The sequence below is a fragment of the Nelumbo nucifera genome, chromosome 3 (assembly GCF_055504915.1).
Source record: "Nelumbo nucifera cultivar China Antique chromosome 3, China Antique-T2T, whole genome shotgun sequence".
Lineage (NCBI taxonomy): Eukaryota > Viridiplantae > Streptophyta > Magnoliopsida > Proteales > Nelumbonaceae > Nelumbo > Nelumbo nucifera.
Genome location: NC_142651.1, coordinates 48,662,503 through 48,677,893, shown reverse-complemented (window position 1 = coordinate 48,677,893; position 15,391 = coordinate 48,662,503). Strand labels below are relative to the sequence as shown.

At 35.9% G+C, this 15,391-nt stretch overlaps 1 protein-coding gene and 1 non-coding gene across 2 annotated transcripts in view; both read right to left on the bottom strand.

Moving 5' to 3' along the window:
• Window positions 1-8,351: 8,351 nt before the first annotated feature.
• Window positions 8,352-8,424, bottom strand: TRNAA-UGC (transfer RNA alanine (anticodon UGC)). The gene has a single exon. It is a non-coding gene; the product is annotated as a tRNA-Ala (tRNA).
• A 4,600-nt stretch (window positions 8,425-13,024) lies between these two features.
• The window catches only part of SWP (RNA polymerase II transcription mediator), a 40,851-nt gene continuing 38,484 nt past the window's right edge, over window positions 13,025-15,391 (bottom strand). Inside the window, exon 8 of the mRNA XM_010275899.3 lies at window positions 13,025-14,387. Coding sequence (XP_010274201.1) covers window positions 13,583-14,387 — 805 coding nt within the window. The 3' untranslated portion in view covers window positions 13,025-13,582. The remainder of the gene's footprint in view (window positions 14,388-15,391) is intronic.

Genomic DNA, 15,391 nt, shown 5'->3' with positions numbered 1-15,391 from the left:
GGTTGATTCTTCCCGCATGGGTAAAGATGACACAATCAGTATTTTCCTTAATTTGCAAGCATATCTGAACAGGAGGTTCAGGTGTTACGTTTAATTGAGAAGAAAAAATATTCTAAAAAATGCTATTGGTTTTCCTAATGACCCAATGATTTGAAATACTATTGTTTTTGAAAATTTTTTCATTGCGAGCAGGAGTTCGAACATTGACATTCTAGAAATAAATGATGAACAGTCTCAACATCCATTTGGCAGAAAATATAGGATCCATCTTGTTGAGCAGAGAATCTTCTCTTTGACTGGAATGGAATTGTTGATAATTCTCCAGAACAGAATTGTGTATTTTCACTATAAATTTTCAATAATTGTTGGAGATTAAACTATTGCTATTTATTAGAGATGAGACTATTAATTTATAGCTGAAATCATGAGTGTCCATGAATTGGTCCCGTTCGGTTATAGGCTATTTGGCCAACCAAATCGACCTGGTCAAGTTGGGGAGTTGGTCGACTGAAATCGACTGACCTTTTGTGAAAACCGACCCACTCAAGTTGTATCTGTTTGGGTCGATTTTTTGGTTTGGACAATTGGTTCAAAAGATTTAAAAGTTAATTTAATTTTAAAAATTATAGTGCAACTATTAAAAAATTAGATTTATGATATAAAACATTTTAGATTAAGAAATATGGGAAATTTTCCAATTTTCTATATTAAAAATTATATCTAAAATATAAATATTAATATATAACCATGGTTAGGTCGTTTTATTTTGGTTGGTTTACAAATGGTCAAAGTGAAACTGATCAAACTTGGTTGAATTGGGAAATTTTTTAACCAAAGCTGACCTAAAATACTAGAAAACCGACCAACTCAAGTCGAGTTGATCGGTTTCATCAGTTTAATGAATAAACCTAATTGAAATTAATTATTGTTATTTTTTGTATTATAAAAAATTTATTAAAAGTAGTATATAAAATATGAATAATTATTAATTATTTAAAAAGTTGAAAATATAAAGCAATTGTATGCTCTTATGTGTTTCTATTAGGCTACATTTGGATGCGATGTAAATCAAGAACTGATGTAAACCTCCAGTTTGGTTTTATATACATTTGGAAAGAGGGTGTGATTATTATTGACGTAAAACTACACTCCATTTCAGTTTTGCATGTATTTGGATGGAGTGTAGTTTTACGTCGATAATAGATGTAAACCTCATCACCTCTAAAGTTTTACACCAATAATCGATACATTGATTTTATCGATGTAAAACTTTACACTCTTCCACCCATCACTATTTAAAAAAAAAAACAATGGTCACTTTCTGGTTCAGTGTAAAATGATGACGTTTTACACTGATTCCAAACACAACCTTAGGGTCATTTACTAGAACACACCTTATAGTTTTACATATTTACTTAAACCTACATTATAATTTTCATTTTACTAAAACATCCCATATATTTTACAACTTATTTACTTAATCAACATTTCATTAAGGATTGTTTGTTTTGCCATTAGGCCCATATTTTTTATTTCAAAAATACCCTTAACACTTTTTTTTGTATAAAAAACAAAATTGACCAAATATAACCAATAGAGTGGTTGCCTATGTCTTATTAAGGGAAAAATGATATTTTTATTTTTATTTTCTTTTTGATTAAATTTATTTAAATGAACATTATGGTCGACACTGTCATTTTCCACTATCATCTAATGAAAGATTAATTAAATCCATTGCAAATTATAAGTGGTGTTTTAGTAAAATGCTAACTATAGGGTAGATTTTAGTAAATCCATGAAACTATATGGGGTATTTTAGTAAATGACAATTTCTATTATTTAGCTTTCACTTAATAAATCATGTGCACTGCATGGGTCCCCGCTAGTATTATATATAATATAAAATAGTTCTAGCGAGGTTTCAAAAAAATTAAAAAACAAATTAATAAGTATACAAGTAAGAATGACCGGGGCGGGGCAGGGAAAAGTCAAGGATCTCCATTCCCCGTGGAGATGGGGATGGGGTTAGGATTTTTAGCCCCATCAGCGTTCAAGGCAGGGAATTTGAATTTGAGGTCGGGTACGAGGCAGGCAAAACCCAGTCCCACCCCGCCCCATTGTCATTCGTATTTATGAGAGTCGTGTTGTTACAACCAACCGAAATTTGATTTTGAACATTCTCCAATCTAGTTAAAATATTTTGTTTCCTCTTGAAAATATCCCTAAACTGGGTTTTATGCCATTCTCTAATCTTTTGAACTAGTAAATTTGTCTTCTTGATGAACAAAATCACCCTACAGCCACTGCTATCAACACTCCAAACTTGACTAATGATCTCATTTACACTTAATTCAAAGCAACACATTGCCTCAAACCTAAAAGGTTTGGGACCCCCAATAGTGGTGAAGTCTGTATAAAGAATTAATGGGGAATGATTAGAAGAGAGGAAGGGTAGATTATGTGAACTAGCATTAGGAAGCATACCCATCCACTCTTCATTAACTAGATCCAACATCTCCCAAGTAGTCTTGTTTTTCCATGTGAATTGTAGGCCATTCATTTCTATTTCAATGAGATTGCAATTTAAAATAAGGTAGGTTATTAAAATCACAAGTTTGGCTTGGTTTAACTTCTATTCACCCATTTTTATTTTCTACGCATCTATAAGAGTTAAAATCTCTCATTACGCACCATGCACCACTTGTATTTTCAGCAATGTCACCAATCGAAGGCCAAACAAGGCGTTGTTAGATCTTGTTGGGAGGCACATAAACAAAAGTACAAAACCATGAATTTTTTGAAGAAATTCCATAAATGCAAACATAAACCATTCTATCATTAGACAAAATAACTTGGAGGTTACTAACATTTTTGTCCCATAAAATCTAAAACCCTCCTGAGAATCCAACAAATTAACAATCATAAAATCATCAAAAGTAAAAGACTTAACAATTTTCTTAGATTGGTCAGGGTTGACGAAAGTTTCCATAAGAAAGCATACGATAGGTTTATGACTTTTAATGGGATCCAAATTATGCTTATGGAGACAGGGTCTCCCCTGATACATCTTCACTTATAGCATTAAATGTTATTTAGAATTTTATTTAGCAATGATACCTCATTGTTTCTTGCTGAAGTTCACTCATTGCTAGTGATACATCTGGTGGACCCATCTTGGGCACCCATTTCATTTTATTTAGAATTTTCCCTATAGGTTCAATGATTGCATGGCATGCATTGATGAGTATAGCCCATGTGGATTACTTCTTGAACTCTCGAGCTCAGTTTATTCTTTGAAACTTTTCTTTGGCCCAATCATTTTTCTTGTTCATCCACATCCTATCCTTAACTCAGTTATTAATCATCAAACCATTGTTTCTATGATATGTTTAAAGTTGTTTTGGCTTCTCCGTCTGTTAACAATTCTCCACCCATCTTCGAAATTATCTGTCATTGCTTGGAGATTCATAAGCTTTGTGCCTTCTCCATCCACAATTAGTGCATAAATTGAAGATATTCTCATAAAACTTTGATATTATGCTCTTAACCCTCCCCTCAACTTGAAGTATAAGAAGACATGATGATAGATCATTAAACTTATCAACACTAAGAGCTTTCATTAGGAGATCTGCAGGTTGAGAAGCACTTAGAAGACGAAAAGTCTCAATCTCTAGTCAAGGTATGCGTTTGCAAACGAAATGACATTTGGTGTCAATGTGTAGGGGTGGATTCGAACCGAGATAAACCAAATAGTACGAGGCTCGAACTCGGATTGCTAAGGTAGTACAAGGCTCGAGCTCGAGCTTGAGCTCGATTCGAGTCAAAAACTCGTAAGCTTGAGCTTGGTTCGGCTTGAGCTCGATTTGAGAAAAATATTTTATAAAAATAAAAAGTTACATATATAAATATTTGTTAATGGATATTTAAAAAATTAAGAACTATAATATCTTTATTATATATATATATATATATATTATTTTATTATTTTCTATACTTTTATTATATATATATATACATATCCGAGCTCGACTCGTGTGAAAAATAGGATTAGCAATGATATGTAATGCAATCTTATTTTACAAAGCAACTACATTAAACATGTGAGATGAATATAAGGGTCATCAAACTATTGTTTCTATGATGATGTTTAATGTTGTTTTGGCTTCTCCGTCTGTTAACAATTCTCCACCCATCTTCGAAATTATCTGTTTGGAGATTCATAAGCTTTGTGCCTTCTCCATCCACAATTAGTTCATAAATTGAAGATATTCTCATAAAACACTTTGATATTATGCTCTTAACCCTCCCCTCAAGTTGAAGTATAAGAAGACATGATGATAGATCACTAAACTTGTCAACACTAAGAGCTTTCATTAGGAGATCTGCAGGTTGAGAAGCACTTAGAAGACGAAAAGTCTCAATCTCTAGTCAAGGTATGCGTTTGCAAACAAAATGACATTCGGTGTCAATGTGTAGGGGTGGATTCGAATCGAGACAAACCGAATAGTACGAGGCTTGAGCTCGGATCGCCAAGGTAGTACAAGGCTTGAACTTGATTTGAGTCAAAAACTCGTAAGCTCGAGCTTGATTCGGTTTGAGCTCGATTTGAGAAAAATATTTTATAAAAATAAATTATATATATATAAATATTTTTTATTTGATATTTAAAAAATTAAGAATTATAATATCTTTATTATATATTATTTTTATAATTATATATATATATTCGAGCTCGACTCGTGGCCACCCCTATCAATGTATTTTGTCCTTTCATGAAAAATAGGATTAGCAATGATATGTAATGCAATCTTATTGTTACAATGCAACTACATCAAACATGTGAGATGAATACAATGATCAACAAGGTCCCATTTTAATCATAAGAATTCAGCTATTGTGGTTGCTTCTTTGTTTTCCACAAAAATGGGAGAGTACGTTGCCCAATATTGTAACATAACCAGTTGTGGAATTTCAAGTTAAGGGGGGCAGAGGCCCAATCAAAATCACAAAACCCACAAAGGATAAAGTCACTCGAAGCTTGATAAGAAGATGCCATGATGTGTGGTATTGTTTTTAAGAATCGGACAACACGTATGGAAGTACCAAAGTATTATCCGTGTGGCTTGTGCATGAATTAACTAAGACAATGTACAAAAAAGTTGAGATAAGGCCTTGTAACTGTGAGATAAACAAGTGTGCACCCTACCAATCTCTTGTAACGTGTTGGATCGGTAATGGGTGGAGTAGAACTATCCACAAAAATGTCATTGTTTCTCCATAGGGCAAGAGATTGGATTGCAATATTTAGTCATTCCTATTTCAGCTAAAATCTCCATAATGAGTTTATGCTTACTGAGAAAATATGTCGGGGGAGGAGTGTGCCACTTTAATTCCTAGAAAAAAGGTCAGCAAGCCCTAGTCTTTGATGTAAAAACAATAATTTAGGCTGAGTTTGGAAGGAGTATAAATGCAAATACGTAGAGTGCAAAATCTTGTATTTTGTATGTATTTACCCTGTACATGTTTGCATTTGTACTCTTTCCAAATTGAGCATTAGATAATGCTTGAGAGAATCAATCTTGGTAGAGTCATTCCCTATGATAATGAGATCATCAACAATAAACAAGCACGGTAAGCAATGAATCACCTTGGACAAGTGGCAAACTTTTCAAACCACATGTGAAAGGCCTATTTAAGGCAATATGGGGATTTAAGAAATTTGCAAATGCAACAGTCATCCTCCTTAGGAAAACCAAGAGGAATCTACATATAGACCCCTTCATGGAGATCTGTGTAAAGGATATCATTGTTTACGTCAAGCTAATGCAAATCTAGGGATGACAATGGGGATAGGTTTAGGGAGGGTTTTATAAATTCTAGATCCTACCCACCTTCCTGAACTTTCCAATTTGTACCCATGCCAAAACCTATAGTGCGTTGGATTTTGAGATTCCAAACCCTCCCTGCACATGAAAATTTAAAACCCTTCCCGACCCTACCATTCTTGCATTCAAGGGTAGGGTGGGTTGGGCTTAGAACCCGCATCTAATTTCCTATTATTTCTTATTTTATATAAGAATAAATAAGTAAATAATATAAAGAAATAACAAGATTTCCAATTATTTAAGACATATAAAAACACATAAACTATCAATTGTCATTCATATAAAATTCAAACTTAAATATTATTAATTCAACACATAATAAATAAAGTTCATATGACTTCCAATAATATACAAGTTGGGAAGAGTTGGGATTAACCTAATATCGTACCCTACCCATAGCCGTATGAGTTATAGAATTCCACAACCTGTCCCCACCCGAAAATCTGTCCCTTAGGAAAAAATTGCTATATTCGGGTGGGTAGGGGCAAGTATCCAATAGGCAGGGTAGAAATTGCCATTTCTATGAAAATCCCAATGTTTTTCTCTATCTACCGCTAGGAAACATCTCATGGTGACAAGTTAAGTTACCAGTGCAATCATGATAATCTAAACCTTCAATTTGTGTATAGCCATTTGCAATAAGATAAACTTTATATTGTTGATTAAGTTATTGGTTTTTGAGTTTTATGTTTTACACCCATTTAGAGCCAATAGCTCGGTTTTCAAGAGGTAGATCAACAATAGCACATGTCTTATTATGATCAAGTGCATCTATCCCATCAGCTATGGCACGCCTCCAATCTAAGTCACGAAGTACCTCTAAAAAGGAAATCGGCTCAACAAGGGTAGAATTAGCATGAAGGTAAGATTGTGGTGTAGTGACGGGATGAGCCAAAAAGGGTGGAAGCTAATAGTTATATTCTCAAAGAATATTAAGGGGTGCCACAAGCAACAGGGACGAGAAGGTTTAGTCATAGCCATAGGGATGGGCTCAGATTGTGGGTTGAGTTCAATTATGATTGGTGTTGGTTGGGTGGTGCTATCTACACGAATCTGATTGAGAAAAAAAAGGAACGAGTCTACGAACGTAGTAGTATTGAACTGGAGCAAAGACACCAAGACGAGAGAGTGCCTTTTATTTGAAGCATGGCCAACACAGCCTATGCCAAATCTCCAAACTGATAGAAGAAAGCATGGTTTTCAAAACCGGATTGGATCAGAAAAACTGGGAATCAGCTCCGTTTTTCTCAAAAACTGGATTTTCTCTTAAAATTGTTGATTTTGGTCAACGAACCGTTGAATCGGGTCGTTAATTGTTTGAACAGTTTTGACCGTTTTTTATTTTTTAAATTTTTTTATTTTTTTGTCAGAATAGTCCGAATATTCAGTTCGAACAATCGGATCATTCGACCCGGTAACTGGACCCCTGACCGATTCGATCTACGGATCAATTTTAAAAACCATGGAAGAAAGAGTAGCTAAAGCAAAACTAGGGGTGTTGTGACGATAGAACTTCCTTCGAGATGACTCGTCCCAATCACAGTCTAAGAGACAAGGTCTTGGATGATACAAAAGGGAAAAAGAGAAGAGAACAATGCAATTCAAATGTTTTGTTAATCCGTTTACTGATAATAAATTGCAATGGAACTTGGGAGCATGCAAAACCTTTTTGATAAAAATGCCAGGGTTAATTTGTAAAGAACATTGAAGAGAGACATGAGTGATCTCCCCCATTTGGTAACTGTATTAGTTCAAGGAGCAAGATTTTGTAAAAAAAGGTTTTAGTGGACACCATGTGGTCCAAAGCACCATTGTCTATAATCCACTCAACAGTGGTAGGTGTCTTACCGCAGAACAATGTTTTGGAGGGAAATTTTTATTCAGTTGGTCCAAGAGTAATTTATGACCGGCCGGTTCAATGCAAAACCGCCCGCTTCATTTACTAAAACGTCGCCCTTTTTTATATTATTTCATGGTTTGAACCACTGATGGCAGTTATGCTAAAATCTCCACCATTGATGTATCTATGCCGCTGTTTTTAGTTATAAACCGGCAGTTTAGCCGGTTTAACACCGCCAGTTTGGCCGGTTTTTCTTGTAATGCCTCTCTCCCATTAATATAAACTTAGAAGCAGAACCGCTTAGACTACTGGTTTTTGGGTTAATGGTTCAATCATTCAGTTCAAATAAATCAATTCATGATATTTCAAAGAAAATAAAAAATAATAAAAATTTGGCTTGAAAATTGTTATTTGGGTTGAACAAGTTAAATAGTTCAATCACCTAGTTTAGCGGGTTAATGACCAATTGATTGGGAAAATAGTAGGTTGGGTTGAAAGTATGCGTTCTAACCCTCCCAGACCCAGACCCAGACCCAGATTAGAGAAGTTTCAACCAGACAAAAAGAAAATAAATGAGAAACGATTTATCTTTTTTGTTTCAAAACATAGCATAATCAAAGAAAATTTGGAGATGCAGGGGATCGAACCCTGTACCTCTCGCATGCAAAGCGAGCGCTCTACCATTTGAGCTACATCCCCAAGAAAATGTTATATCCTAGTTTTATATATAACTAGCATCCATTCACACATTGATGTTAAATCGATTAAATTAATGAATGTTGATGAGAACCATAACTATTTGATTAATAATTAAAATAAACCTAAAATCAAAATATTTTCAAGAATATGAATCCTTTAAATTAAAGGTGTCAATGGACTGGTTTTGGCTTGGATCCCGTCCAATCCAAAATCAATTTGGACAGACCAACAAGGCATATTGGATTGGACCAATCTGGTCCAAAATATTTATTAGATTGGATTGCAATGGGTTGGATTAAACCAATATCTGGTCCATTGATATAAGATAAGAATATATGTGTCAATGGACCCGATTTGGATTGAAACCAATCTAAATCAAAATGAATTTGAACAGATTGGACGGTCCAGACATTAAATTGGACCAGTCCAAATTGGTCCAAAATATTCATTAGATTAAATTAGACCTGATCCATTTATAATGGATTCACATTGGACCGGATCGGATTGGACCAAATCCAGTCCAATTGACACCCCTACTTTAAATCATAAGCTTCTTTTGTTTTGAAAACAGAGTCATACATGTTAACAAACCATTTCCAAACTGAAATATTTTCATTTTTTCTTTCTTTATTTTATAGGAGAGTATATACAAGCCTTATACGAGATATCTATTATTTTGTTCTCCTAAATTCAAATCTAATCACTTATTACTTCAAGTGAACTAAATATACTAAAATCTAATATTTTAATTACGAAAATATTTATTAAAAATTGCTTACAAATAGGGGTGTCAATTGGATTGAATTTGGTCCAATCCAATCCAGTCCAATGTGAATCTATTACAAATGAACCTGGTCCAATCTATTTTGGACCATTTTGGACTGGTCCAGAGACTGTCCAATCTGTTCAAATTCCTGTTAATTTAGATTGGTTTCAACTCAAACCTGGTCCATTGCCACCTATGTTCTTATCTTCTATCAATGGATCAGATATTGGCTCAATCTAATATAAATTCATTATGAACGGACTAGGTCCAATCCAATATATCATATTGGTTCATCCAGCCCATCCAAATTCAATATGTCTAGTTAGTCCATCCAAATTGATTTTGATTTGGACAGAGTCCAACCTAAAGGTGTAAAGTTTGTCGTGCTGGGCCAACATGCCAGGGCTTGTGGGCGGTCCGCACAAAGTGAGGGTCGTACTGCCCTCCTCGGTGAAAATTTTGGGGGTTGGCCCATGCGAACTCGTGTTGTGCAGCGGGCTGGAGTGGCCCGTGGGCCAAGCCTTAGGCCTAGTCGGGCTGTGCATCGAGCCAAAGCAATTTATTTAAAAAAAAAATTGACAAAAAAATTAAAATTTTAATTTTATATGAATTTTGTGTATACAATTGCTTATATATATAATAATTAAATAAATTAGTATAATAAAATAAAAAATTATTTATTTTATTAATATATTATTATATAATTATAATATATAAATATATATAATATATTTGGGCCATGTCGGCCTGCTCAGTCGTGTCGTGTTGTGCTAGCCCGTGGACCTAAAACCCAAAGCCTAGCACAGCTCACATGATCATGTCGGGCCTGGCACAGCCCGCGGACCATCCTATTGGACCGGTTCAAATTCATTCTAGGCCACGGGCGGCACGGCCCGATTTACACATCTAGTCCAACCCAAAACCGATCCATTAACACCCCTACTTACAAAAGTAAATATTTTAATTGAAAATTATAAATAAATACTATGATGAGGTTGTCTTCGGTTAATGGTGATTTGAGTATAGGGACTCATCATACCTTTGAATCATTAACACAGGACATTGTCATCTGATTTTTGCCCCTTTTGCCTTGGTTGGTTTGTGTACGTGGGAAGGGAGATTTTCAATTTTCATCAAAACAAAAGTCGAAATAAGAGCTGCTGACCTTATCACCGTACTAGATAGGGAACATCTACATCATTATAGATTTTTTTAGTGTAACTGCACAGAGCCACAGACATTGAATCACATAATTGCGCTTTGTTGAGCTGCTCTGGAAAAGTTATTAAGGGCCCCATTTCCAGAAGCTATTAAGGGGCCCATTTGGGAGGGTTGAACTGATTTGAACAAGTTATTAAGGGCCCATTTGGGAGTGTTTCAGCGTTCATTGAGTTGCATTGATTGAAATATTGCTTCTGGTTTCGGGTTTTCATCAAACACTGCTTCACAGTTTTACCTATCTTACAATGCCAGAAGCCGCTGCATAAAATCCCTCCCAAACAGACACTAAAAACAAACATAAGCGGAAAGCCAATGTTTTTGGACTCTGGATTTTTTGAGTTAACTTTAGCTGTTGGGAGAGTGTTTTCAGGCTAGACACGAATTCACGCCCATGTATATATATTTATGCCTTTATGGTTAAAAAGAAATAAAGGGTAATTACTATTTTACCCCACTTTATAATAATGTGGCACTCGCAAAAATGTTCTCAACAACATAAGCCGTTGGCTCCCAACAACAAAGATTTTTCCCGACTTTTCACCCAGCATGGCTTTGGCTTATAGGCTGCCCAGATGGGACTCAGCTCACAAAACCAGAAGCCGCTGCATGAAAGCCCTCGCAATCAAATGGACACTAAATCCATTCAATTGTAGGCCCTGACTACCCAAATACTGGGCACATGACAAGTCCAGTCCAGATTTTTCCCTACGATGAAGATGCATGATCAGATACAATACGACCCGCCAAACCATCAAAATAACCAACACATTACATAACCAAAAAAATAATCCAAAGTGTTGAACGAACCAAAGCCCAAGGTAAAAATTAAGATAGACAAAGATACTAGAGCGTTGCAGCGGACTTTGGGAAGAACTCAGCAAGCAGCTTCTAACATTTCACAGGTTCGAGATCTGACCCCCAAGCCAAGCATCACATGCATGTTCTTTAGTATACATCGGAAGAACCCTCTTTGGATTAAAACCCATCTAATTCCATCCTACATAGAGAGCGGAGGCAGGGTGGGGATTTCGAACCGCCATTGACCCGGACGGTCAGACTGTTAGTCCTGGGAACCATCTAAGCAATTGGTTTTGTTTTACCTCAAACCCAGTTTCTGGCCAAAAATCGCTGAATCGGTCAATGACCCGTTAACCCGGGTGGTCGAACTATCGACCCGTTATATGGTTTTTGGCCATTTTAAATTTTAATTATTTTTTATTTTTAATTTATTTTGTCAGAATGACCCATCCCTTCAGACTGGACAGTCAAACCATCGACCCGAAAACCAGTGGCCATAATGGTTCTGATTCTGTATCATTTTTTAAAGCATTGGTCTCTTGTCTAAAGATCAAAATGGAGTTTAGTCTCATAGGCGTTTTTTTCATTATTTAACTTATATGGCACCCAATGGCGCCTAACTGTCAAAAAACGCTAAAAACATTTTTCAACCAATTCTCATTTTTCAATGAAAGTGAGATACAAAACATTTATTTAAGCAACAGAACTAAATAGCCCCCAAATGCAAAAGCTCTAGAGCCATTCATCAAAACAAAGATACAATCATCTTAAAGAATTGGACCATGATACCGGAAAGCCACAATATCATAAAAAGTTATATGATAAAAACAATAACCAATTAGCTGATATTCATCAAAATTCAAGTTCTTCCGATATCATACCTATCCGGCATCATAAATATTGCCCATCTTAAAAGCTTCACAATATTCATTGTATTTTTTAAGTGCATCATGATACATCTCAAGTTTAAGATTGTTTGTTCCTATACACTCTGCATTCCTGATACTTTTATACCAAGGTTCAAAATATTGTGGTGTATCAATGTATATCATACGATTCATCAGCTTTTAAATCCACTGCAACGCTAAATATGTAAATTTAGTCTAAATGGCCATATTCAGACTTCGGTGGTAACCTTTCCCAGACATAGCTTATCAAAAAAATAAATAAATAATAAAAAACTTTCGCAGATATGAACACGACCCAGTTGGTTGCCTCTTTGACTCAGCAATACGCATAGTTGATACTCCTTGATTTCATGCTAATAGAGTAAAATGGCGGAACGAGATTCATGTAGCCAAACCCATGTAATTGAGACGAGTTTTAGGGCAACCTTGGAATACCCACTTTCTTTTTATTTTTTATTCTTTTAGATGGGGCAGAGACTAGAAAGGCAACAAGTAAACTTAAGCCCTCTCAATGGAACAAAGATGACACTAAGTTCACTATAATGAAATAAACATTGCTATCTCCTCCCCAGCCCCATTTCCGACATAGTTGATTTTCATCATGTACCATGTTTTAGATCCCATTAAAAACTTTCATCATGAACCAGGGCCACCAGGCCCAACTAGAAGGAACTAAGTGATGATAACTAATAAGATCCCCCTATATACATGTTGGCACTTGGCAGTACAGGGTTATTATGCGAAAATGTAAAAAATAAATCCAAAAATGGCATACTGCAGCCACCCCAACATAAGAATTCCTTTGTATTTTTTTTACTTGAAATTCTGCTGCTAACATCCAACTACTAGTTAATTGCAAGGATTGAAAGCCTGAGAGTGAGAGCCTCATCTTCATACGATACAAGGGTTAAGAAAGAAGATTAACATCATTAAGTTTGTAGCCAGCAGGTAAACTATCGTAAAACTAATTTCCTTTTTTACAATATTAGTTTTAATGCCCAATAAGTGAGTGTGTAAGCTGCTGTACATGTCATGAAACGCTTCCAACTTGGACCAATTTTACAAAAAAGATGAACCTTTCCTTTAAATATATCTTACACCCCGCTTCTCTGACGATCTCTAGGTTAGATAAACAGGAGCCAGAAACACTGCCCAATGCCCACTGGAAATTAAAATCCATTCATCATGGGCTAATGCCTATTCAACTGCCCCCTCATTATTTACTGCTGTAGAAACCTCCACCACATATTTTTTGCAAAGGTATCTCAATCTAATCACAGAAATGGCCAAGTATGCAACCACCAGTATAACCAAGCTGGCTGATGGCTATGAACCAACCATCTGAAGCTCCTCGTTGAGACGTGTAGCTCAATCAGGTTTCATTAGCAAATGGAGATACCACTGCCGTAAGAATGCATCTTCATTTTCCCTCTTTCATTACCAATGAAATGATATTTAACGGTGATCACGTTGCACCAGAACTTCCGGTAATGCCACCACCATCCCTTAGACCCTGAAGGCAACCCTGAAGTGTTCTTTGCACATTATCTGCAACCACTCTCAACCTCCCCTGTGCAACATCTCCAGCTGAAGTTGCACTCAATTCCACTGTTCGGGCTACCCTCTGCTTACACTTCTCCCAGTCTTCCAATCTCAACCAACAAGCTCGGCCTCCATGGCTACCCTCCATTCCAAGAAAAGAAACATGAGGGTTTTCACCAAATGAATATCTCAATCTCACAGAAACACAGTAGGGCAACCAAGCAGCCCCACCAGCAGCATTTATGTGAGGTATGTGTACAGGATCAAGGACAACAGTAAGTCCAAAATCAACAGAGTTGTGAGGCCGATCATAATGGATATTGCTTTTTGAAGTTGAAGAATGCTTAGGATTCTCTTCCATGGTTGATCCCGCATGATTCTCGAGACATAACTCAATACGAGGCTTTTGTGCAGGGGCGATGTCCCCACCCTGTGCCTGTGATAATCCTTTTTTCCAAGCAATTACTTTCAAGAACTCACGCAGAACTGAAATGGGCAACGTGAGAAGAGTGATGAAGGATGCAACCCGTGATGCATCATAAGGCTCTGATGCAACACGACGGCTGAAGTAGTCACATATTTCTGATATTTCAGCCTGTGTCAATTCCTCTTGAGCATTAGCTTGGTTTTGCTGCTGTTGTTGCTGCTGCTGGTGATGGAAGCGCTTCACACTCAACACTTGCAGAAGAAGTTGTACTCTGTGGACACTCACCGCAAACACATAGCCCCTGCAAAAAGAAATATTTTCAGATCCAGAACTAGGAATCCTGACAGGGAAAGCATGAACATCACAGAGGAGCATTGCTAAATTAATTTGCATGCAAAAAATTGTGTAAAGCAGTGGATAATCCTCAAGATACCTATAAAGCACAACAATATTTTCTATCACAAAAATTATATGCATTGTTCAATAAAAAACTTTCCTCATCTAAGAAAACGGAGCACTCCCAACTACCAAAAGAGATTGAAGAATAATAGGATAGAAATACCTGCTTCTTCCATGTTATAACTATCCAAAGGAGATGCAAAAATTGAATTGATAGGTTGAAATTTCAAAAGGGTCAGTAAATTGAGGGCAAGAAAATCTAAAGATCAAATTGCAGATTCTTTTCAGGAACTTTTCAAGGTTTCAAATATATTGAGTAGGGAAGACATTAAAAAATGTTATTTATCAAAAGAGACATTAAAAAAATGTTTAGAATAGTTTAGGTGAAGAACAGGGATCTCTGCTGGAGGGACCCATTATTAATGGTAATACTAAAGTGGCTCTAGATCAAGTGGAGCCCTCCAAAGTATTGTGTTTTTAAAAAGGACGAGGGGTAAAACCAAGGTTGAAAATTCCGATACGGTACACCTGATACAGGACATATCGTATTGTATCTTGTCAATACCGATACACCTATTTAAAGGTTTTTTAAGTATTGTTTTTAATAAATAAAATGTATAATAATATGCTCAAAACTCAAATTTTGAAAAAAAAAACTAAAAGAATAATAAAACACAAGGGTCAAAAGTATCAGTACACCCTTCCTGTCGTACCAGGGTGTATCGGAATTTTGAAGCTTCCATAAAATCAAGTATATGGCATTAAAACTTGATATGACCAAAGCCTATGACAGAGTTGAACTTTTCTTAACAAGGTCATGGAAATATGGGCTTTGGACCAAGTGTAGAAATTGGATAATGCAATGTGTCTCCATAGACTATAGTCACCTATAGGGTCTTGGTTAAT